The 26247-nt window shown below is 45.7% G+C and overlaps 1 protein-coding gene and 1 non-coding gene across 13 annotated transcripts in view; one reads left to right on the forward strand and one right to left on the reverse strand.

Moving 5' to 3' along the window:
- Positions 1-26247, reverse strand: part of LOC138967005 (cytosolic carboxypeptidase-like protein 5) — a 46801-nt gene that overhangs the window by 5815 nt on the left and 14739 nt on the right. For 3 of the 12 annotated variants that reach the window (XM_070339435.1, XM_070339440.1, XM_070339434.1), the window contains 4 exons: positions 25822-25997; positions 21056-21358; positions 20468-20724; positions 3491-3539 (listed from right to left, as the gene is read on the reverse strand). In XM_070339435.1, coding sequence (XP_070195536.1) covers positions 3491-3539; positions 20468-20724; positions 21056-21358; positions 25822-25997 — 785 coding nt within the window. Of the gene's footprint in view, positions 1-1444; positions 1483-1588; positions 1608-1986; positions 2028-3490; positions 3540-20467; positions 20725-21055; positions 21359-25821; positions 25998-26247 lie in introns of all 12 variants that reach the window. The other 9 variants (XM_070339445.1, XM_070339443.1, XM_070339444.1 and 6 more) reach the window with 9 other exon arrangements.
- On the forward strand, positions 6774-6892 carry LOC138967864 (5S ribosomal RNA). The gene has a single exon (XR_011456041.1). It is a non-coding gene; the product is annotated as a 5S ribosomal RNA (ribosomal RNA).

The raw sequence follows: 26247 nt of genomic DNA on the forward strand, positions 1-26247 counted from the left end.
TGCTGATTTCCAGAATGATTTTTCTTAGATTGAGCATTCTAATAAAACAATAATTTAAAACAAATAAAAATCCCCCTCCCCCTTAAAGTTCACGCAAACCCTACTTTAATGTCTGTCAAATATAAATGTTTCAATTTATGGTGAATTAATTACATTTTTTAAAGGTATCATATATATCTTGTTATAAAAATGCTTATGGTGGAAAGTTAGTAAATAGTCTAAACTAAAATTGAAGGTCCCAGGATCCCCTCATTAAAGTCATGCAAGACAGATCATTGAAAGGATTGAAGACTGAGAGAGAACAAAATGTGAAGCAACATCTATGTGAAGGGAGCAAGGCATGCATAAGCAAATCAGGTATCTGCAACTTAATTAAGGAGAAGCAGCAATTTTTATGCAGCATCAGTAAGGGGCTTTGTTCCAGCAGGAATACAAACAGTCTTATATACATGTAAAAAAAAAATAAAAATAAATAAGAACTGCATGTTTTATTGTTACCATCAAACTTCACTTTTATAAAAAAAAAGAAATGATGGTATAGTTTATTTGGCTGGTTCTGATCTGATTTTTATCACTGATACCAAAAAGGGTCAACCTTTTCACAGGCATATTATGTAAACACCTCTCCATTACCAAAGCTACAAGATTTAAAAAAAAAAAGCGTAGAATGATAATCTTAATCAAGCCACTAAAATGAGGTTGTTTTTCAGCAACAGAAAATCCTTTTACATGTCGGCGAATTTCGGAAATAATTGTCAGGGGTTTTATTGCTTGTGGAAGAGTTGTGTCCCTTCAAAACAATGAAGCAAACATGCGATAAGATCAGTCACAGGACACATCTATGGATCAGTGAAGGAAAGCGATCATGGTGGCAGTGAAAAACAAGCTCCAATGAGCATTTTTTGTAAAGAAAAGGGCATCATACCGAGCAGACACTGGACAACATGCACATCAAAGCTTATTATTCACTGTGCTGTATTGGTTGCTTGTCTCCACTGATCAGCGGTGTGACATGATTGACTCACTTTTTCAAAGAGGAGGTGCAACTCTTCCACAGCCAATAAATACCCTCAAAGACTTTTTTTTTCTGAACATCATCTATTTAAAGAGGCTGTAGTTATAACCAGATTTATCTTTGAACAAAAGTCAATTCTATGACAATAATTAATTTTAATACTGCCCCTGAAATTAACGTCACCATAGCTAGAAAACTTACTATATACGAACAGCAGTAATTAAATTAGACCTTAATCGTATTTGCTCATTTAACTTTCCAGTAATATTCTAACAATACAATGCGTCCCAAAAGAAAATGCAGATGAAGGAGAAGAAAATGAAGATCATGAAAGCAACATATAGAGAGAAAAAAACATGAATAGGGTAAATTAAATAGTAATATTAGTTAGTTAATATGAGGTGCACATCTATTCTACAAAACTGTTACTCGGTCCTATTTCAGGTAAAACGCAGAGTCCAGTTATGCTAGAACAGAAACAGAAAAAGCGCTGTGATGAAAATAAGAAGAGGGAGACAAATTCATTGCCATGCGAAGGTCGATTGTGAAGGTGACTCAAAAGAGTGGACATACCATAGACAAGGTAATGATCCTGTTATGCAGTACACAGACAAAAGACAAAAGGTTTCAATCACAGGGAAAAGAATATCTCACAGAGTAACGAACATTTAAACTGTCAATTAAAGTAAACAAGTAGCTTTATACAGACAATAAAAGTTTGAGTCAGAAAAGAAGGTAGCTCAAATATATTCACACAAAAAGAAAGTCATCCACAGACAATTTGGACTGCCTTCCAGGTGGGATTATAATATACCATCTATATTTGACACAGGGATGTACACCGTTCTGGCATATAATTGTTATGATTAGAATTTTAGACAACACTGAACTAATTTACAGCTAAGTTCCACCAAAACTGTGAGCCAACAGAGCACAAAGAGATCTGACATCCAATTATTAAAGTACTGTACCAGATGTTTGCGGATCGTGAAGTATTTGTACACTGTGTATGCTGAAATTAAGCAATATGTTCACTTATACTGACATGTATATTCAAATTTAAAATATAATGTGCGCTACTCTGTCAGTTTATCTGAAACCCAGCTTGTGACTTTCAGTTTCTCAGCCTTGATATGAAACTGCCAATAAATGAGTGGTTTGGAAATAAGAAAAGAGATTAATTTCCATTCTCCAATCTGAATATGACACTGCATATAACCGTGAAATAGATACACATCATACTGTACTCAGCTGATGACTCCTCGAAACAATTAATCGGAAACTCTACATGGGCAAGTATGTGTTCTGTGCCGCACGCAATATGGTAAACGATAAAAAGATAACATCATTTCTGAAATGTCATCGTATAACACGAAACATTCACAGTTCTGAACCTTCAAAGAATGTCTAAAAACATTCTGCAGATAGATTTCCCGACATTAACTGAATCAGTCCAGCTATGTAGTGAACAATTGTCTGTAAAATGGCAAAAATATTAATGTGACCATAATTAAGGCAGTTTACATTTCTGCATGTAGTTTTCTCCAAATGAAACAATTCATGCAGTCCTGCAATACATTTAAGGCATGTCTTTAAAATGGTAAACAAATTGATCAATGTGACTGACAATTAACGCAGATTACATTTCTGCACATAGTTTTCCTAAAATTAACCGAATCAGTCTAGCAATGCGCTGCATGTCTGTACAAAATTGAGAGCACATAAATGGGACTACAACATAGCTTTTGTAAAATGAACTGAATTAGCTAGTCCAGCAATGCACTGAACACATGCATGTAAAATGGTAAACAAATAATTGTGACTGTGACAAGACAGATTACATTTATCAATGTAACTGTGACAAGACAGATTACATTTATCAATGTGACTGTGACAAGACAGATTACATTTATCAATGTGACTGTGACAAGACAGATTACATTTATCAATATGACTGTGACAAGACACATTACATTTATCAATGTGACTGTGACAAGACACATTACATTTATCAATGTGACTGTGACAAGACAGATTACACTTATCAATGTGACTGTGACAAGACAGATTACACTTATCAATGTGACTGTGACAAGACAGATTACATTTATCAATGTGACTGTGACAAGACAGATTACATTTATCAATGTGACTGTGACAAGACAGATTACATTTATCAATATGACTGTGATAAGACACATTACATTTATAATTATCAATGTGACTGTGACAAGACAGATTACATTGATCAATGTGACTGTGACAAGACAGATTACATTTATCAATGTGACTGTGACAAGACACATTACATTTATCAATGTGACTGTGACAAGATAGATTACATTTCTGCGTGTAGTTTTCCTCAAATGAACTGAATCTGTCTGGCAATGTGCTGAATGCTTGTCTGTAAAATAGTACACATTTATGTGACTATAAAGCAGATAACATATCAAAAGCAAGACATTATGGATTTACCTGGGGGTCAGTTTGATTGCTGCATTCTCTACCACTGCTCCACTCTGACCTACAGCCAACAGCCAATTAAATGCCTTGTTACAACAAAAAAAAGTCGGGCAGAAGAACATGCATGCATCTCTCAATGCACCATACAGACCTAAAATTATTTCATCATGAAAAGAAAAAAAAAGCGCACTATACCTATGTGTTCACTACAAAGTACTGATAAATCCTATATGCAATATGCAGCAAGAAAGATAATCTCCCCTCTATCAACGTGCAATGATGAGTGGAACCTTTGTCTAAATAGCAATAGATTTCTTTTGTTTTACATTTTTCATCTCTTTCCAGTGATCAATCCAATTGTTCTGTTTTTTTAGTTTTTAACACTTGATTGTTCTACAGATTGTGTTCTTTATATAGTTACACTTGCGTGTCTCTTTACTTTCATGAATGCTTTACAGCTGTTTGTCTTTGAGAAATTCAAAAATATTAAAACGTTCTTGATTTGGTATGGGTTGTTTCCAGTGTGGATCGTTTTTTTAACGTTATTTTTCCATATGTGGCTTTCCAACGGAGTTCATGATAATTGTTAAATTGTCAGTTTTCTGTTCACTTTTCAGGAACTGCATATGCATCAAAATCATAACAGAAGTGAGTTCCCTTTGTATAGCAGCTTCAGTTCCTAGGAGGTTTTCAGTAAATGCCTAGAGTAGTCACACTGGCATATTTCAGAGACAAAGGTTCCACTTTGGACCATATTCTATGTGTTCCATGTGCAGGAAATAAAATGAGAAAGTACTAAACACGGTTTGACCGTGTATATAGAAATGCATCCCAGGGCTAAGAAAAACATACCTCCTCTTTCTTTTTCCTGTGTCAAGCATACACATATTAAGAAAAACATACCTCCTCTTTCTTTTTCCTGTGTCAAGCACACACACATATATATATATATGTATTCATTTAAATGATAGGATGAATCAAAAAGCTTGGATCTAGTACATTCCGATATGTAAGCTATGACATTAAGGATAAGAGAATCTAACTGCATGTGCAATGAACCGATGTGTAAAACATACACACACAGACACATAGACATGTACAGATGGAAGGACAGACACAAACTGAGAAACACAGCGAGTGCTGATACAAAGCATATATACATGTACAGTCTTTAATTGAAAACCAGCAGTTAAAACAAAAACAGGAGAAATTGTTCAAAAGCTCAATATTTGTTAGAAAGTCCAAACTTTTTCGTACACTCATTTTTTTCACTGATTTCCCTTCACTGATTTCCTAACCAAAATGCCCAAAACACACTCACACACACGGGCACAGTGCCACATGCCACACAAAAACAGATGAAAACACGAATTCTTAATAATGATCATAACACAAAATTCCCTGCCCAGCTCTTACGCAAAAGAGTAGCTTCATATTTTTGCAATGAAACGCAGCACTTGACTTGACTAAATATTAACTCATAAGTTCAGCTGAAGAATTAGAAAACAAAACAATTAAGTGAAGCAACAGACAAGGACCGAGTGAAAATACCCCAGCTTTAAAAGCCAGATCGACAGAAAAATAAACAGATGGCAGACACAGCTTAATTCAGGTATACCCCCCCCCCCCCTCCCTCCAAAGCCCTTTAGCCTCACCCACCCTCAGACAGACATATAGATAAAGAAACAGATAGGCTTGAGACGCATGCCGATTTGCAGCTTAATTGTAAGCTGATGGGCTTCTAACGCGTGCCAATACACAACCTAAAGGGACGCAGCCGGTTGTCGACAGAGACAATGAGGAGTATTTGTAAGATGATAGACTTGTGACGCGTGCCGATTGCAACTTGTAAGATCATGGGCTTGTGACGCTTGCCCACACTAGCACATGTGTATGGCGGAACGGGTGCTCACAAACAGCTGCCAGCACAACCTTATACCATGACTCTGGCCAGAGAATTACAGACACAAGGATTATTCAGGTATCCCCCTCCCTCCTCTGCCCCCCCCCCCCCCCCCTGACAAACACACACTGGAATGAATAACTATGCAATTCAGCCAACAAAGAGGACTGCACCCATGCAGGACAAGAGAGGTAGGATTAAAGTAGATATAATATATCCCAACTGCAGCCATCATCTGACACTAAATAAAGTCACTGGAAAGAAACTTGCAAGTCTGATAAGGCACAAAAAAAAAATAGGTCTGTTTACGGTAACCCGACCGACCCTAGTTTTTAGGCCCGACCCTAATCTTTTTTTTGGATCGTCTGAAAAAAAATAATAAAACGCATCCAAAATAGAGCTGTCAATATAACACTTACCTCGACAGTACTATTCTTGCACATTATCTATTATAGGCCGAAAAAATTGGACAAAACGCTGAGTGGGTACAATTATCTCCCATAACCATGCGCCACCGTGGATCCCAAGCACTGTCCGAGTGCTTCCCCCTTACAGGATGTAGGTGGCGCGTCCTCTTTCTTTTTTCGCGCGTGTCAGACCGGCTGTGTTTCTGCTACGCTCCCGGATTATTTTGGACTAAGAGGCTCCTTTTCTGTGTGGACTATCACCTGTTGGATTATTGTGTGTTATTCCACTTCTGGCTTGAGGCTACGTTGTGTTTCCTTCAACTTGTGCCTCCGTTTTTGTGTGGCGGACTCGGCGTGCCTCCCGTCCTACTTCGTGGTGACCGGTCGTCTGCTTCTCGTTTCGCCGCATTCACTTGAGTATTGACCTAAATTTTCTTTGAATTTTGTTAATTCTCGGTCTTTAAGGGTACGTACAGGGCGAGGTAGGATGTCTCGTCCTGTTTTGGGCTCTGGTTCTACGGAACCAGAGTCTGCCGGGGGCAACCCTTCTCCGGGCGCCCAGCGTCATGTTTTACGCACGGAGAAGGGGATCTTTCGGCGCTCCGACTCTCCCTCCCCAAACGCTTTGCGTTTGCGGCGAGGGAGGGCGGAGAAAGCCTGTTTGAGCAAGCTCAATGCGAGCTTGCTCAAACAGGCTGGGCTTGAGCCTGGGACTTCGGGCGGGGCTGCGCCGTCGAAGGTTCGGGGAAGTTCGAGGGGAAAGAAAAAGCTTCTTTCTCCTTCTCCTTCAGTGGAACAGGCTTCCCCCCCTTCGACGCCGTTGTCCGGCCCTCAGTCTCAGGCTTCAGCTCCTCCCGGTTTCAAGCCTGGGGGGAAGGTTTCCTTCTCCCCCCTGGCTCGAATCCGGGGGCAGGTCGATTCCCAACCCTCTTTGGGGGTTGGTGAATCCGATCTAGGGGCTACTGGAGAGACTCAGGTTTTGACAGCCAACGGCCATACCACGTTGAAAACACCGGTTCTCGTCCGACCACCGAAGTTAAGCAACGTCGGGCCCGGTTAGTACTTGGATGGGTGACCGCCTGGGAACACCGGGTGCAGTTGGCATTAAAATCTTTCTTTTTCCGGTGCCTCTCCTGTGCCCTCCTCGGTTTCCACCGCTGTGGAAGCCAGGAGGGACACGGGTCCTCCTCTGAACTCCCTCGCTGGGTCGTCTGCTGCTGTTTTGACAGTAGTTTCGGCCTCCTGGGGGGGGAGATCGGAGGAGATGACGGGGTCTCTGAATTCCCTCCCCGCTGGGGTTGGGATGCGAATTGACCCCGTTCAGGGCGGTCCTGTGGGGGCAGGGGTTTCAGGCTTCGTGCCTACGACCACTGCTACTACGGTTCCCTCTGACGTCCGTGTGACTGGTGGCTGTCCCTCTTGAAACGCTCCGGCCGACTAGTTACTGGACGTGGAGGTGTTCGACAGAACGTGGTACTTCTGTCGAATGGTCAGGGCGACGGGAACATTGTTTCTGTTGCTCAGACCGACACCTCCGACCGGACCGTCTTGACCCCACGCCATTCCTTAGCGTCTGGTGTTCGGGTGACGGATGGTCCGGACCAAGGGTCCGGAACGTTCCAGGCTTACGGGTCGGGATCGAACCGGACCCACGGGTCCCGACTGGACTTGACCTCCGGGTTTGGTCCGGACGGGACCCATGGTACGGGACCGTACCGGACCTTAGGGTCCGGTGCGGGACAGTACCTCTGGCCCTTGCCGGACCCCCCGGACCTACGGGTCCGGATGGTACGGTACGGGACCAGTGTTTCGGTCGGGACCGGACCACCCGACCACCTCTGTTGGTCTGGGTGGTCTGGCACCGAACCGGAACACACCGGACCTACGGGTCCGGAGGGTACGGTACCGGACCAGTGGTCCGGTCGGGACCGGACCACTCGACCACCTCTGTTGGTCCGGGTGGTCTGGCACCGAACCGGACCATGCCGGACCTACGGGTCCGGATGGTACGGTATGTCCACGTCCGGACCGAGCCACCCGAACACTTCTGTGGGTACGGATGGTTCGGTACCGAACGGGACCTCCGGATGGTGCGGGACCGGACCGAATCTACGGGTTCGGATGGTCCGGTACCGGACCACCCGACCACCTCTGTTGGTCCGGATGGTCTGTCACCGAACCGGACCATACCGGACCACCGGACCTACGGGTCCGGATGGTACGGTAGGTCCACGTCCGGACCGAACACTTCAGTGGGTACGGATGGTTCGGTGCCGTACGGGACCTCCGGATGGTATGGGACAGGACCGGAACACCGGACCACCCTACCGGATCGGTCCGGACCACCCGACCACCTCTGTTGGTCCGGATGGTCTGGCACCGAACCGGACCTACGGGTCCGGATGGTACGGTATGTCCACGTCCGGACCGAGCCACCCGAACACTTCTGTGGGTACGGGTGGTTCGGTGCCGAACGGGACCTCCGGATGGTGCGGGACCGGACCGGACCTACGGGTCCGGATGGTCCGGTGCTGGACCGGTGGTCCGGTCCGGACCGGACCACCCGACCACCTCTGTTGGTCCGGATGGTCTGGCACCGAACCGGACCATACCGGACTTACGGGTCCGGATGGTACGGTGTGTCCACGTCCGGACCGAGCCACCCGAACACTTCTGTGGGTACGGATGGTTCGGTACCGAACGGGACCTCCGGATGGTACGGGACCGGACCGGAACACCGGACCGGAACACCGGACCACCCTACCGGACCGGTCCGGACCACCCGACCACCTCTGTTGGTCCGGATGGTCTGGCACCGAACCGGACCTACGGGTCCGGATGGTACGGTACGTACGTCCACGCCCGGACCGAACCACCCGAACACTTCTGTGCGTACGGATGGTTCGGTGCCGAACAGGACCTCCGGATGGTACCGGACCTACGGGTCCGGACCTACGGGTCCGGATGGTCCGGTGCGGGACCACCCGACCACCTCTGTTGGTCTGGATGGTCTGGCACCGAACCGGACCACCGGACCTACGGGTCCGGATGGTACGGTATGTCCACGTCCGGACCTAACCACCCGAACACTTCTGTGGGTACGATGGTTCGGTGCTGAACGGGACCTCCGGATGGTACGGCACCGGACCGGACCACCCTACCGGACCGGATCGGCACCCCCGACCGGACCGGACCATTTCTTTTCTGATCAGACCCCATGGGTTCCTGTTCAGTCTATAAATGGCGGGGGTTCGTTGGCTGGGCTGACCCAACAGTCGCAGGGTTGTTGTTTTTCTCCCCCTTCGGCTGCTGGAGACGTTTCGTCTTTGGGGCAGGGGTCTTCGCGGCCTCTTGCTTCTGTGGGCGTTTCTTCACAGCCTGCTTCATCGCTTTCGGCTCTTCCCCCTCAGCTCCCTACACTCCTGCTTTTGAGGAGTTGTCGGGAAGTGAAGAGGAGAGTGAGTCGGAGGACGATAGGGAGGAGGATCAGGGTCGCCCTGAGGTTAACACTGAACCTCTACCCTTGCCGGTTTCTGATGGAACTTCCGAAGCTATGCTTCGTACTTTCCAACAGTACATGACAGACATCACGCGGCGTCTTGACGTCACGGATGCCTCTCTTAAGCGTCTGTCGTCTAGTGTTGACACACAGGACGTGGACCCGGGGTCTGAGGACGAGAGGCAGGAGGCTCGTCCTCGCACAGCTAGAAGGACGTTTGAACAGTTTCAGGACGTCCTTCCCTGAGACGCCCTCTCGTCCTTTGAGTCCGCTTCGGCCCGGGCGCGGGAGGCTCACGCCGCGTCTGCCGGCGGCTCGTTTTATGAACGATCCGGCCGCCGGCAATTCGCGTTCCACCCTAGTCTAAGTGCCACGGTGGAAGCGGCAGCACATCGCCTGAGGAGTACAGATTCACGTGCAAACGCGACCTATGTTCCTCGGGAGGACGCGGGTTCAGTGCCATGCTTTCCTTCGGGAGGCGCACCTCCACTGTTTCCTCGTGTCCAATCTGTTTCGTCCCTCCCTTTTCCCTTTGACTCTCGAACTCTCCCTTTCCAGACTTCGAGTGTTTAGGGTGGGACTGACGGTGATGTGTTCGTTGGGGAGGTGCCTTCGGTCAAGAAGGTGGAACTGAGCTCTGCTTCGTTCCACAATCTTGAGGCCACCGTTTCTTCCACAGTCGAGGCCCAATCACAGGCCTTGACATGGATGAGCACGCTGTCCACACTGTTGGACCCTCCCAATCGGGCAGAGTCCGATTCCACTCGGGTCCTTGACACGGTTCGAGTGGATCGGGCTTTGCATGCCGTGCGATCGTGCGTGACGTCTGCGGCAGAATTGGCCATTGGAACACGGGTCCACTTTATTGGCCCTGTTCCGTGATCATTTTCTGCCTACTTCTATAGTGCCTCCGGATATGAGGAAGAGTCTGAGGAACACGTTTCCTCAGCCTTCTTCCCTCTTTCATCCGGACACTGTTCGTTCTGTGGTGGAGTCCACACGCCAGAGGAACACTGATTCTCTGATGGTTGGCCTCGCTGCTTCGGCGACGGCGGCGGGGAGTAAGAGAAGTGCTACAGTCACCTCCAGCTCCCAGCCTCAGAAGAAGAAGAAGAAGCCAGTTTCACTGCCTCCTTCTTCCTCCTCTTAGGCGCCTGTTGCGTTCCCAAGCAAGACGAAGGGTGCTCAGACAGGTAAGGGGAAGCAGCACCACCAGGGGGGGTGGTCGCAAGCCTGCGCCTGCCCGCCAGCAGAATTTTCAGTGAGTCCCGGCCCTACGTTGACGCCCCCTCAAGTTGCCCCTCTTTCGTCCGGCGGTTTCCTTTTTTCGGGCCCGCGGCATGTGGGGCAGACTGGTCTCCAACCAGTTTTTCTTGAGGGTGGTGTGGTCGGGGTTTTCTCTACCGCTGTCGTCACAACCTCCATTGTCCGCTCTACCTTGGACGTTCCCCCCTCCTCGAGAGCCTGCCAGATGGCAGGCTCTTCAGGACGAGGTGAACTCGTTGGTCGAGAAGAAGGCGGTCTACCCCCTTTCTCAGCCTTCTCTGGGGTTCTGCTCCCGCCTGTTCACCGTCCCCAAAAAGGACGGCCGGTTCAGGCCGGTGTTGGACCTCTCCACCTTGAACTTGTACCTTCACAGGTGCAAGTTCAAGATGGAAACCCCTTCGTCGGTCCGGTTGGCCATCCGGCCAAACGATTGGGCCATGTCTGGGACCTCCAGGATGCTTACTTCCACATCCTGGTGGCCCTGGGGTACCGACATCTGCTCTGGTTCGTTTGGGAGGGCACGGTGTTCGAGTTTCGGGCCCTCCCATTCGGCCTGTCCTTGGCCCCTCTGATTTTCAACGGGGACAACAACACCACATGCTTAGCTTACCTTCGCCACCAGGGGGGCACCAATTCTCGGTCCCTCTCCCTGTTGGCGGAGGAGATTCTGCTCTGGTGCCAGACCAATCAGGTCCGGATGTCAGTCCAGTTCGTTCCGGGGAAACTGAACGCCCTGGCCGACATTCTCAGTCGGGGCGATCAGGTTCTCTCCACAGAATGGACCATCGCTCACAACGTTCTACAGCGTCTGTGGGCAAGGTGGGACCGTCCTCTGATCGATCTGTTCGTAACTCGATTCAGCGCTCGGCTTCCCAGGTACGTCAGCCCCTTTCGAGACATGAATGCGTTCCACTTGGACGCATTCACTCTCTTGTGGAGGCTCCTCGATGCTTACGCCTATCCCCCGACATCTCTGATTCCGAGGGTGCTGGCAAAATATCTGCAGGAACGACCAAGACTGATTTTGGTCGCGCCTTACTGGCCAACAGCTCCGTGGTTTCCAGATCTTCGCGGTCTCACCCACGTAGACCCTCTACCTCTGGATCTGGACGGGGGAGGTCTGCTCCAGCCTCGATCATGCCTCCCTCATCCACGTCCAGAGAGTCTGTGCTTGACCGCATGGCTCTTGTGCGCTCCAAACTGCTTGCACTAGGATTGCACAAGAGTTCAGTAGAGTTTTCCTTGAACGCTAAGAGGCGATCAACTAATCAGCTCTACGACTTACGCTGGAGAGCTTGGGCCACCTTCGCCTTGTCCAAGGGGATAAAGCCGCTTTATCCCTCAACACAGGACTTGGCCAACTTCCTGGTGGAAGTGTATCAAAAGAAGAGTCTTTCTTCTAAGACTCTTCTTGGATACAGATCTGCCATCGCTTCCACGATTGCGGCCGCTACTGGTCGCAGAACTGAACACTTGATCAGGTCCTCCCTCATCGCTAATGTCCTTTCGGGTATTAGCAATGCAGCGGTGTCTAAACCTCTGGTTTCATTTCCCAAGGGGGATGTCTTTCTGGTCCTCAAACTCCTGCGTAGCAATGAGTTTGAACCCCTGGCAGGCATCAGTATCAAGTTGCTGATTTTTAAGACTAATTGTTCCTCATCGCTTTAGCCACTTGCCGTAGACTCAGTGGTATTCAAGCTTTGAGTGGCCTGGACTTTGACATTGAGTTCACCACACAGCAGTGGTTGCTAGCATGGTCACGTCAGTCTAAGGTATGTTTCTTGGGTATATTTTCTTTTACGGTAGTACTGTTCGAAAATTGCCTGGGTATCTTAATCCTTGGATTTAAGTGATTTTGATTAAGGAGTTTAATACTCTACATATCACCCTCACACCACTCTGGTATTCTGTGCAAGAATAGTACTGTCGAGGTAAGTGTTATATTGACTGTAAGGCTTCTTTTTAAGCCTACTGTCTATATGATACTTACCGAGACAGTACTATTAGAGTTTCCCTCCCGCCTCCCCTCTTGATATGTTATGGGCTTTTTGAGGGTCTGCAGCTCATAAAGAAAGAGGACGCGCCACCTACATCCTGTAAGGGGGAAGCACTCGGACAGTGCTTGGGATCCACGGTGGCGCATGGTTATGGGAGATAATTGTACCCACTCAGCGTTTTGTCCAATTTTTTCGGCCTATAATAGATAATGTGCAAGAATAGTACTGTCTCGGTAAGTATCATATAGACAGTAGGCTTAAAAAGAAGCCTTACAGTTTGCGCTCAAACAGCAGACGACAGAAGGGAGGTAAGCTCAAAGTACTGTTTATAGTTATGTTGGGCAAAAACAGGGATTGATGAGAAGAAATGAACTGTGAAACATCATAGAGAGGGGAGGAAAAAAAAAAAAAAAGCCGACCTACCGACCCTATTTTTTCACCCTATGTTACCGTAAACAGACCTCTTTTTTTTTTGGCCTAACTTGAAAAGCAATGTGCGCTATAGAAGCTAAAGGTGCAAAATAGATGAGCATTAATTGACTTATATCCAAAACAGAATCTACGGAAAACTATTGCAAAAAGAATACTAGACCTAAAAAGACAATCTGTGCAGCGACACTCATTGTACAAAAGCCTACTAGTACTAATCAGCGTTATGCTTCCAAATGTATGATTGTGTAGCGTGTGAGGCAGATGAATCAAATCCCTTCCATACACAGACACACAAAGTCGATCCATACGCACTGAAGGACGGAAAAGAATGCAAAGATTCACTCTTGTTCAAATATCCCTTATATAATGATCATCAAAGCAAGGAAAGAAAAAAAAAATGTGGCAAGATTCCTGAACAAAGCAAGTACCTATTCACCATAATAATCCTTTATCATTAATCAGAATTTACCATGTAAAAGGGTGTTTTTGTTTTCAACAGCAATGAAGTTGTGATGAAGAATATGCAGAACAGCAGAAATCAAAAATTTTAGTAATAAATTTTCATTTGATTAATATACTTACCCAACTCACATATAGCAATTAACCCTAGTTCAGTGCTGGTAACGCTGTACGCGTCCCCTTGGTAACAAGGAAGGCGCCTCTAAAAAAAGAGTGACATGAGACCCGTAAGGGTGTCTAAGCCAGCCCGGAAACGAGACTGCCTTCCGTATGCGCGCGCATACACCGCCATATGCAATTCATTCTAAAGCGAAGCCCAACTCACTCCTTTTTTAGACCCAAACACCCACCACAGCGGGGAGGCGGGAGGGAATAAACGATGTGAGTTGGGTAAGTATATTAATCAAATGAAAATTTATTACTAAAATTTTTGATTAAATTACATATCTTACCCAACTCACATATAGCAGATTGCTACTATAGGTGGCGGGTATATAGAGAAATCATGAAATTAGAACCTGTTCCAAGGCTACCATAACCGGTAACGCGGAACTGCCGTCCTGTCCCAAGACGTCTCTGAGGGAGAGGTTAATAAAAACCTCCTCAGACCGCCCGTAAGCCGACTCCAGTACTTCAGCCAAACGGCCCGACCAGAGGACTGTCAAAGAGGAGGCCCAAGGCCTTGCCTCATACGGTGAGAGGCAAAACTGCCCTAACATCTCCAGACTGTGTTAATCACCAGGTAAGCACCTGTCTGATCAAAGTAGAGACTCACTTGGTTAAATAAACTTTCGCAATATCCTTACACCTTGCTGTGCTAAGTGATATCATAAAAGCTTCAGATTTTCTGACTCAATGCCGAGTCCGTGACAGGTACCTTCTGAGAGTCCTCACGGGACAAATAACCACATCAAGCTCCCCAGGAGCAAGAGTCCAGTGTAGCAGTCCATCTAGGTAAGGTTGACTTCAAAAAGTCATACCCCTACCAGAGTAGATAGACCTGTACCCACCCTAAAACAGTGTTTAACGTCATTTCCAACCGTACAAGGTTAAATCAAGACGGAGACGAAAGATAAGGCAAATGGCCTTTAATTCAACGATCTAACAAGGTCCGTGAAAGTCAGAAAATTTTTCGAAAATCGAAATATTAAAAGAGCCAAACCTGACTCTAAAGGAGCCAAAATCTTGCTTCCTGAATTGAAAATACAATTGGAAGCTGGTTTTCCCCGTTTTCCGCATAAAAGCCAAGGTAGAATCACGATGGAGATGAAAGATAAGGCAAGTAACCTTTGATTCAATGATCTAACAAGATCCGTGCAAGTCGGAAAAAACTTCGAAACCCGAAAAGTTTTAATTGACTAAACGTGACTCTAAAGGAGCCACACCCTTGCTTCATGAATTGAAAATGCAACTCGAAGCTTGTTTTCCATTTTTGCTTAAATGCCAGAAAATTTCGAAGCAACCCAAAAGCCATAGATCAGTCTTTCTTGAAAAAGATGTCCATATTCAAAATAGCCAGAAAGTATGCTTACTCCCACTTCTCACAGAAGCTACTAGAGTAAGCTTGGCCGTTTTCCGTGTAGATCCGCCAGGCTAGCCTTGAAACGGGTTAAAGCAACGCTGCACCAAGCCGTACCAAAGTGACAGAAATTACATAAAGTCTTAAAAATAAGACATGAAAGAAAAACGGAAACCCAGAATAGGTGGATCGCCACCTGCATTACACGTAGAGAAGAGGAGTTCATTCCGTAAGAAATAAGCGCTTCGAACCAAGCCAGTCTAAGTGACAAGCGAACAAACACGCCCAAAACCCCTATAAAGACTCTGAATCAAATCCAGAGTTGAGGCGGAAGCCCCTAAGTATCCCAAGGATATCCTTACAGAAGACATCCGTGTAACTGGAATGTGAGAAAGCAAAGACGCCTTCTTGCCAGCCTTAAGAGGTCTGGAACCAAGATAGCAAAGACCCGTACTGTGCGACCAACAGGTCGCCAAAACGATCTATGAGAAAGATCCTGTGAAAGCGAGGGTATAGAGCCAAAAGCTAAAGTAGATAACAGCCAGCCTGAAGCTTTTCGTTTGGAAACAAACGACAGCCAAGGCCTGCCCTGCGCTTCCCTTTTACCGTGAGCGTCTCTTTGATAGATAAAAGCCCGCGTGCATAGAAGGGGTCTCAAAAAGAGACCTTTCAAACAAGAAAGAGATTAAAGCCTAGCCAAAAGAACAAAACTTTAAAGGCAGAGGCTTACCCTCAGGTAAAAAACCGGCAAAGTTAACTCCTTTGTATCTGCGTCCTGTCAGACCACAAAGATATCCAGTTAGAACGTAACCACCCAGGCGAGAGTAAAAGCGCGTTTTGTTCAAACGAGCCCATCATAAAAACCCGAAGCCACAATCTCCCCGAGCTAGGAGATCTTGATCTTACAGACACTTTCTCCTAGCTATCCAAATCCAGATGGATTTTAGCCAAACCCGAGGGCGGTTCCGTAGAACAAAAACAGAGAACCTAAGTTCTTAAGTTTGGAGTTAACCGAAGCCTACAGAAAGCGCTCCGCGAGTGACACGCTCTTAAGCGTAAGACACAAGCTAAAGCAACGCCGCCGCAGGTATAAAGTCGAACGTTGTCTACACAGGTAGTGGTGACAAAGAAGACTCGCTTGTGAAAACTCCACAAGTACAAAAAGACCCCGCCAGAGGATCTAAGAACTTAACACTCAAAGATTCTCCTCAGAAGGCTCAAATCAACTTCAAAATGCCGCGAACAGCGACACAGCTGAAGTATAAGCCTCCCCTCGTTCAAAAGCATCATAACAATCATCGAAATGATGAGAACCAGTCACCAATCCCGATAAGGCAATACTTGCCAAAAATCGGAAAAGTTTTGAAAAAATTCAACACCGGAACTCCATGACCAAAACTCCATCCACCTGTCTCCTTCCAGCGGGAAAACTGGAAAAGGAAGTGAACACAGCCTGAATAACAGCAAAGGAACCGCAGCGACGGAACCGACAGCCGTGCCGACTACCAACACCCCAGTGTTAACGGTAGAAGGCTATCCCATCCTGTACCGGAAGCCACAGCCACAAAAGCGGAAGCGAAACCGGCCGTGGATTAGTAAACATCAGAACCCACAGGTAGCATAAAAACACACCGGACGATCCCGTAGTCCTCAAACCATTTCAGCTGCGAGCACCACTGCACTTGCTAACATGAAACGGAACCTAAAATCAGGGCTCTTCAGTAATGCGTAAGCACCTTCATCTGAACAGCCGTCAAGCACAACCGTGCAATCCGGAAGCTGACTCCCTGTTTGACTTAACTGTCCAACAAAGAACCAGCCCTCCGTTCGCTACCTGCCCCCCGTTCCTGTCAAAACCTAAATGCCGTTTTCCACTGACCAGGCCACTGCGCTGGACAACTTAAACGGCAAGTTAAGCTGGGTGTCATCCACCACCGTGGACACACCCTCACAATCCTCTCCTTCCTACTTGGTTACAAAGTTAGGAAGGTGACCCCCAGAGAGACTTGCATGGTCAATCCAAGAATCACTCAGACCAACAACCTCCTGCCCCCAGGGCGGAAGCTTACGTTGCCCAGCCACGAAAATGCGTGCCACATTCCTCCTGCGAACGTACACCACTTTCACCGGAGAACCCGGCTACACGCGGCCAATTGCCAACTCCAGGGCAATGGACAACAAATCCAGGAAGCTGAAGAGAACATCCTGTTCCTCCGAACTTCCAGAAGTCGGAACCAGATAGAGGTAGAGTAAGTTACCCCTTTGTTCTCAACCACCCCTTCCGGTCAAAACTTAAATGCCGTTTTCCGCCGCCCACGTCACTGCGCTGGACAACTTGAACGGCAAGTTAAGCTGGGTGTCGTCCATCCCCGTGGACGCACTCGTTATCCTTTCCTTCATGCTCGCAATGGCAATCAGGAAGGTGACCCCCGGAAAGACGCTCCCGGCCAAGCCGTTCGCGGTCGATCCCAGAATCACCAACTTCCACAATACCTAAATGCCGTTTTCCGCTGCCCACGTCACTGCGCTGGACAACTTGAACGGCAAGTAAGCTGGGAGTCGTCCACCACCGTGGACGCCCCCTCGTTAACCTCTCCTTCATGCTCGCAATCGCAATCAGGAAGGTGACACCCAGAAAGACACTCCTGGTCGATCCAAGCACCACCTAGTTTCGCACACAGTGCCTAAATGCCGTTTTCCGCTGCCCACGTCACTGCGCTGGACAACTTGAACGGCAAGTAAGCTGGGAGTCGTCCACCACCGTGGACGCCCCCTCGTTAACCTCTCCTTCATGCTCGCAATCGCAATCAGGAAGGTGACACCCAGAAAGACACTCCTGGTCGATCCAAGCACCACAGGGGGAGAATCCCCCTTAGCAGGTTTATTCACGTGAGCGGTCTTGTCAACCGGCTTAGCCGACAAAATGGCCGCTGTCTTGTCTACCGGCTTAGCGGGCAAATCAACAAACACATCAAAAGATTTTTTGCAAGAGTATCTTCACCAGAAACGGATTGTTTAGTCTTCCTAGAAGATTCTTTAGAAGAAGTGGGCGCAGCAGCTACCTTTTAGGCGTACACCACTTCTTGGCATTGTAGGCCATGACACAACAAAGACTCACGAAAAATTTTTGAAAAAATTTTGCAAGTCCAAAAAGCGGCCAACAACGCTGCCAAAATCAAGAATAAACAAGAACGACCTCACCTCAACAGCAGTAGAGAAGTCCAGATGCAAGAAGATACCAAGAGGAACAACAAAGTCAAAAGACTAAGTCAAAACGGCTGAAACAGCCGGAGCGTACATCAAATGCGACCAGTCTCACTGGCGCTGAGCTTTGGAAAGAATTGCATATGGCGGTGTATGCGCGCGCATACGGAAGGCAGTCTCGTTTCCGGGCTGGCTTAGACACCCTTACGGGTCTCATGTCACTCTTTTTTTAGAGGCGCCTTCCTTGTTACCAAGGGGACGCGTACAGCGTTACCAGCACTGAACTAGGGTTAATTGCTATATGTGAGTTGGGTAAGATATGTAATTTAATGATGAATCGCAAATATTTCTGTGCATTTCCTGGTCACTAGCAGATGCAAAGAACTATAAACTACCCATAACATATGCTGAAACAGTGGCACATATAAGAGTTCGCTTTAAAGATATAAAAAGAAATATACTTTTACTTATAAGTTTTTCATGTTCTGTTTGTTATCTCTCAGATAAAACACTGCATATGATTCTGTTCCATCTTGATGTCGAGAAAGAAAAAAGCAACTTGTTTCATGAAGGTATGATTCATATTGCTAGCATAGAATTGTCTTGTGACTTCAGAAGGTATTGTAGCTATCACGTAAGATTACATGTATTAAAGTATGATACATATTGCTGAACTTTTTGTTTATCTGAGAAAAGACAACTAAACGGTAAACAGATGCCCACCCGCCCTACCCATCCCCTTATTTTGAAAAAAAGATAGATTAAAACATTATATGCACATAAAAAGCACACAGTACAACTACTGTCATACTCTAAAAGCCTTTTAGTAAAAACTACAAGAACCAAATCAACAGCAAACACACACAGTGAAAACTGAATTCTCTATCATTCCATATGATTGTTTGGTCAAACCATTATTTTGTGAACTTAATTTGCATTGACAAAGACTTCACTTTACTTTACCATACTCCACTTTGTTACTTAAAACAAAGCCTTTGAAGAAAAATTTTATTTATCGTACATCAAGACTGGCATTTTACCCTGGTCTTGTTATCATACGAAGTTGAGCATATCAAGCTAAATAAATAAAGAACTGAAAGAAGAGAATGTGCAATGTCCTTGTGTTGTTTGCTGCATGATTTGAAGCAAAGCAAAAAGAGCCTGGAACCTGATTTAGTGTCAGTATTATAATTATCACAGATGACAAACTCTTCTCTGTGTAAGTAAATACTAACTGATGGAAACTGATTTTTTGTTTTTTGTAATATGGTGCACTCTGGATACTTTCAAGGGTGCTGATTATGAAGTTATATATTTTTAATCTTAATGTATTTTGTTAGTTTTGCAACTTGGTCGTTCTAATACATGTACAGCCAAACACACAAGCACCTCTGGCAAGACTCCTGCATGTACAGACATACTGTACATAGATGCGCATCCACTTTTCTTGTTCATTGTAAGTGTTTGTCAGTCAGCATGATGTGTGGCAGTAAATTTGTTCATCTCCAAATTAACGAAAAAGAAGAAATAACAAATTAGCCAAGAAAAGTCACAGGGATCAAAGCTGGGAAAATAGAAAACGAGGAGCATGAAAAAAGCCAGGAGTCCAAGGGGTCTCCAGGTCACTGGCAGGGTAGCGCCCGTATGGGGTCCACAGAAGCCACAATTGGGATCATGAACAAGTTTTCCATGTTCAAAAAAAGAAAGTGAATGTATGAATAAACTGAAAGAAATGATGCAGAAACTTCATGACACATGAGCAGAGCCAGCTGTGTAAACAAAAGAACAGATTAACATGAAAGAATTAGAAACATGAAAGAACTGAAAATAAGTAAGAACTGCATTGAATAATAAAAAAAATTACACATGACTATACAAGAATGCAACTAGAAAGAACCGGAAACCTGAAAGACGTGGAAACCTAAAAGATCTGGAAACATGAAAGAACTTCAATGTTGAAGTGAATGAACATACCTTGAAGTAATTGAACACCTCAAAGATTTAGAACCATGAAAGAACTTGAAACCCAAAAGAACTGAAAGACCTGAAAACCTGAAAGAACATACTTGAAACCTGAAAGAACTGGAAAACTTGAGAGATCTAAAGGAAATGGAAACATGAAAGAGCCAGAAACGTGAACAAACCGGAAAGAAAACCATGCCAACGCATCATGCTTATAAACCTTGGTGTCTCAGGCAATGCAGCAGGAGCCCTGCTAGAGGTGGCTGTGTAAGGACTGTACGTTCTTCTGCCTTCGCCTTTACAGGCTTTACACTTCTGGCGGTGGTGCACAGGGACCCTACCTTGCCCCACCCCTCCGTCTTCCATGGGGCCCTCCCCTTCTGTCAAAGCTGCACCCTCATCGGTGTTCCTATGCTGCGAACGACGTGGTTTTCGCCAGCGCGATTTGCTACGCAGCTCAGCGTTGCTGTTGTACACTCCTCCCCCCGTGACCTTGCTCTGACCTTGTCCTTTGCTGCCTCCTGGCTTGGGACTGGGGGCCACGCCCTTCCGTTTGACGTTTGTGTAGCGTCTCCGTCGTTTGCTGCTGTTACTGTCACTGAAAGAGAGAAAGGACTAGAAAATGCATGGATTAGAATGCATCATAATCATATGAAGGGAACAAAGGTGTGACAAAAATTTCACCAGTTATCAAAATGTAAGAAAACACACACACACACACACACACACACATGGACATACAAATATGAAAACATTTGAACAGCTAGATAACTTTCAGCTCTAAGTAGACAAAAACCACCCATACATAAAATGACACTCATACAAACACTGAAATCAACCTAAGATGTGCGCTCAGACATAGGCATCTAGAGACTACACACAGTTCCGATTCACATTTTGTCAATACCAGTCATGCTACAGACAAATACCTGGTAATATCAGCGGACTGGGAATCCATGTCCATCAACCCAAAGGACAGCGTTGAGGCCCCAGATGATCCTCCCAGTGGAAAATGACCCGGTGGTATCGACAGCACCCCTCCCCCTTGCCCGTCGTGACTAGCCCCTGTCAACTGCAGGGTGGGGGTGGATGTGGAGCGGATGGAGGAGGGGGTGGGGGAGGGGTGTTGTGGCTGCAGCAGCGCATGAAGGGTGGAGGCAGGCATGGTTTTGCTGAGCCCTGTAGTCATCCCTCCATTGGCATCCAGGAAGGCCATTTTGGACTTGTCTCTCCTTCAGAGGTGAGAAGAAAGGGTAAGCAGTAATCATCTTGCATAAATAGGTTTTCCAGTTAAGCTTCTGATTTAAGTCAATTGTTAGCAATATCTTTCTCCAAAAAGTTTGTTATCTCAGGCTTGTTCTTCACGGACCTTGCAAAAATCCCTCACAGACCTTGCTAATTTACCATACCTTATCTATCCTGACTATAAACACATGTGTACCAGCTGTTAAATCTATTTGGCCTTTACAAAGTACACTCTTCAAAAAAAGTTGAGGACCCCTTTTTTACAAGCACACCACACAAAACAGACAAGACCGAATTCTTTCATTTTTTAAAAATTATATAATTGAACAATCAAGGAGTAATGACAAACAAAGCAAAGATCGAACGCGGCAGCGACAATTTAGCTAGAGTGTGTCAAACGTGACAACCCTCGAAAATGGAATTCACAACAATGTGAATCGGTGTCAATAACGCGTGTGCCCTCCGTTGTGTGCCAGGCATTCAACACATCGTTGGCGCATGGAGTGGATCAGGTTGCATATGAATGCTCTGGGAACTCCATTCCACTCCTGCTGGAGCCATTGCAGCAGTTGACCCAGATCGGCAGGAGGAGGGTGATGTTGCTGTACCCGACGACAAAGCTCGTCCCACATGTGCTCTATGAGGTTCAGGTCCGGCTGTTGGCTGGCCACAGCATCCTGTTGACCCTGGCCTGCTGGATGAAGGTGTTTACAGCTGCAGAGCGATGGGGAGGTGCGTTGTCATCCCGAAGAATCGCACGAGGGCCGATCGCTTGGAGGGCTGGAACGACCAGAGGTTGCAGGATCTCATTTTGGTAGCGGACAATGGTCAAGTTGCCCACTACATGGTACAGAGGTGTCCTTAGACGTGTGCTGATCCCTCCCCAGACCATCACAGAGCCTCCGCCAAAACGCTGTCGTTCCAGGACAGCGCCTTCTACGAAGCGCTCTCCGCGACGCCTCCACACTCGGATGCGACCATCAGCAGGTTCCAAGCAAAAGCGGGACTCATCTGTAAACAACACCTGAGCCCACTGCTGATGTTGCCACCTCACCTGTTGAGTGCACCAGGCTCGGCGAGCTGCTCGGTGATTAGCAGTCAGGGTTGTTCCTCGGACTGGACACCTTGCACGCAAGCCAAAGTTGTGTAAGCGGTTTTGGATCTTCTGACCACTAACAACAGTGTTGGTGGTAGCTTGTAGGCGTTGCCTAATGTTGTTTGCCATAGCCATTCTTTGTTGCATGGCCTGCCTCGGAATGAAGCGATCCTCTCTTTGTGTGGTGACTCTGGGCCGACCAGAACGTTGTCGCTCCTGCACTCTTCCAGTTGCTTGGAATCTCTGTTTTAGTCTGATGATGACAGAGGGAGCCACTGCAAGCCTCTGGGCCACTTGCCTATAGAACGCCAGATACGCCATGTCCCCGCGGAATTCCTCGCGGACTTTCGAGCTATTCTCGTCGTTGATTGGTCAGAAATTCCGCCCGGACTTTTTATGTCCTCGCGCAATTCCTCGAGGAATTCCGCGAGGACGTTCGAGCTATACTTGTCTTTGATTGGTTCAAATGTCCTCGCGTAATTCCGCCCGGACTTTTATCGGGAACGTTCGTATGAGTTCGGCACTTTCTGCCCGGAGTTTTAGATCGAGAAATTTAAAAAACTTGGAACAGAATAGAATCGGATCGAGGGCACTCGTTTTGCACGGACTTTTAGATAGAGACATCAGAACAGTGGGATTGGAAGAGAGTCGGATCAAAGAAACCAACATTAACCGCGCGCGCGCGTGTGTGAGTGTAAATACACCTATTTCGTGGAAGCGGTTCTTGCAAACAGTACACACTTCAAATAAGTGCTCATGAGTTGTTTCCCTTCATTCAAAAAAGGGTTTTGGCTGACTGAACACAGAGATTCTGACCGTTTGTGCATCGGTTTGATTTGTCCACTATCCTTTTTTTCTGTGAGCGTGTATCATAATCGCACACACACACACACACACACACACACGCACATCTGAAACCCTGCCTCATCCCCCACCTCACTCTCTCCCCGATTTGGAAAAAGAAAGAAATATAATTTGAAACAGTATTATCTGACCGTCCCGAGCAAATATTCTCGGAACAGTGTAGTTCTTTGTGACCTTGGTCTTAACGAAAAATCTAGCAGTCTGATGAGTAACGGATGGCGCATGAAATGAGTCATTTGTGTCGTTTTACGCCTCTTTTTACAGTTCTACTTTGAAAGGATGCTGCACACACATAACAACAGTCCTTCCTTTACGCTCTTTTAAGTAAAACAAGTCGCGTAAGGCGAAATTACTACATTTAGTCAAGCTGTGGAACTCACAGAATGAAACTGAACGCACTGCATTTTTTCACAATGACCGTAGTCCGCCGCTTGTGCATAACGGAGTGAAACTGACGAGCCTGTTTAGCGCGGTAGTGGTTTCGCTGTGCCGCATAGCACGCTTTTCTGTACCTCTCTTCGTTTTAACTTTCTGAGCGTGTTTTTAATCCAAACATATCATATCTATATGTTTTTGGAATCAGGAACCGACAAGGAATAAGATGAAATTGTTTTTAAATCGATTTCGGAAATTTAATTTTGATCATAATTTTTATATTTTTAATTTTCAGAGCTTGTTTTTACTCCAAATATAACATATTTATATGTTTTTGGAATCAGGAAATGATGTAGAATAAGATGAACGTAAATTTGGATCATTTTATATATAAAAAAAATGTATTACAATTTTCAGATTTTGAATGACCAAAGTCATAAATTAATTTTTAAGCCACCAAGCTGAAATGCAATACCAAAGTCCAGCCTTCGTCGAAGATTGCTTTACAAAAATTTCAATAAATTTGATTGAAAAATGAGGGTGTGACAGTGCCGCCTCAACTTTTACAAAAAGCCGGATATGACGTCATCAAAAGTATTTATCAAAAAAAAACAAAAAACGTCCGGGGATATCATTCCCAGGAACTCTCATGTCAAATTTCATAAAGATCGGTCCAGTAGTTTGGTCTGAATCGCTCTACACACACACACACACGCACAGACACACACACACACACATACACCACGACCCTCGTCTTGATTCCCCCTCTATGTTAAAACATTTAGTCAAAACTTGAGTAAATGTAAAAAGGTCTGACAAGGCGTGTATGTCGAATGACAAATAAACATACCCTTACTTGAATAAAATGCTATACCAGCCAAAAATAAACCAGAAAATACATCTCTGACAACAACAACAACAACAACAACAACAACAACAACAACAACAACAACAACAACAACAACAACAACAACAACAACAACAACAACAACAACAACAACACAATTCATGTCTGCAAAGGAAGCAGGACAGTTGCTGATTTTAGTATGTATCTAAAGAAGTAGATGCCAATATAGCGAGCAAAATTGCGTACAGATCTGTCTAAAATCTGTATTTTTCTGTTTAATTTCACATTCTGCCTGTAAGAAAATGTCTTCTTCAAGCACCTATGATACATGGGTCTTGGCAATGATCGCATTCACATCTTGCACCATTAACAGCGCAACATCAATTGCTATTTGTAATCCTGCGTTTTGAAGAAATTGAGTGATCGCCCTTGATTTCAAAGCAATTACATATGAGAGTCCGGTAAATTCCCATTCCATGTTTTTAGTGAGTAGAGAATAGCTCGAAAGTCCAGGCGGAATTCCTCAAGGAATTGCGCGAGGACATTAAAAGTCCGGGCGGAATTTCTGACCAATCAACGACGAGAATAACTCGAAAGTCCGCGCGGAATTCCGCGGGGACATGGCGTATCTGGCGTTCCATACTTGCCTGCTGGCAGCAACACTGTCTTGTAGCCATCCTATTGCCCTTCCTCTATCCAAATCGCTCAATTTTCTTCGTGGGGGCATGTTGCTACTGTGCATAATTGTGTCAGCGTGTCAACCTTTAAACACAAGCTGGTGAGCGATGTTCATAGCCAGGACCCTGTTGTAGCACGTGCATCACAACCTTTTGCCCTGGCATGCGTTCCGCAAATTTCATGGGGCTTTAAAAAACACCCTTTTTCTTCCAAAATGCAGAAGCTTTTGAGAAGTCCCACAAAGGGAAATAACTCTGCCTGCCAAACAAAATTCTAGGTCAAGACTCATTGTTCATTTGTTAATTCAAACACATTAATCTTTTAATTATTATGTCGATGTTTAATTTTTTGGCAATTTTTTTATAATTAGATCCGTTTTTTCAACCGATCCTTAACTTTTTTTGAAGAGTGTATCTCTTATGAACAACATTCAAATATTCTCATATAAAATAGCTTTCAAAACTATTGTAACTTGTTGATCTTATAGTCCGACAAAACTGCAAATTTAAATTTGGCAAAAATATACTGTGGTATTCTCAACGTCACAGAATCCAAGTGGTATCTTCAATGTAACAAAAGCAGTATCTCACGTCACAGCGTTAAAGCCAGCAGGCCCAGAGCGCGTGTTGCGCAGGTTGCCCTTCATGTATTTGCTTGGCGGCCCTGAGTCGTTAGCAGACGAGGGGGCTCCTGTCAAGGTCAGTTGGGAGGGGTTGGTGGGCAGGGGGATGCGACTAGGGGGGCCTCCTCGCTTGGCGATCGCCTTCTGAAACATCAACAATTAAATGCATGTGTTATGGATGCAGGGGAGTTCAACAGGTGGCAGTGATCTGTCAACCTTGGCTGAGATTAAGGAGCCACCGATATGTGTACTTTTGAGAATGTTTACTCTAAACGAGCTGCTTGCATTACTGAATTACCAAAAGGTGTAATGTTATGCAAATGAACTATATCGACCACCACTAAAAGCGTACAGACAACTCAACTAATATTTACAAATAAAAAAATCTTCCTCA

The sequence above is a fragment of the Littorina saxatilis genome, linkage group LG5 (assembly GCF_037325665.1).
Source record: "Littorina saxatilis isolate snail1 linkage group LG5, US_GU_Lsax_2.0, whole genome shotgun sequence".
NCBI classification, from domain to species: domain Eukaryota; kingdom Metazoa; phylum Mollusca; class Gastropoda; order Littorinimorpha; family Littorinidae; genus Littorina; species Littorina saxatilis.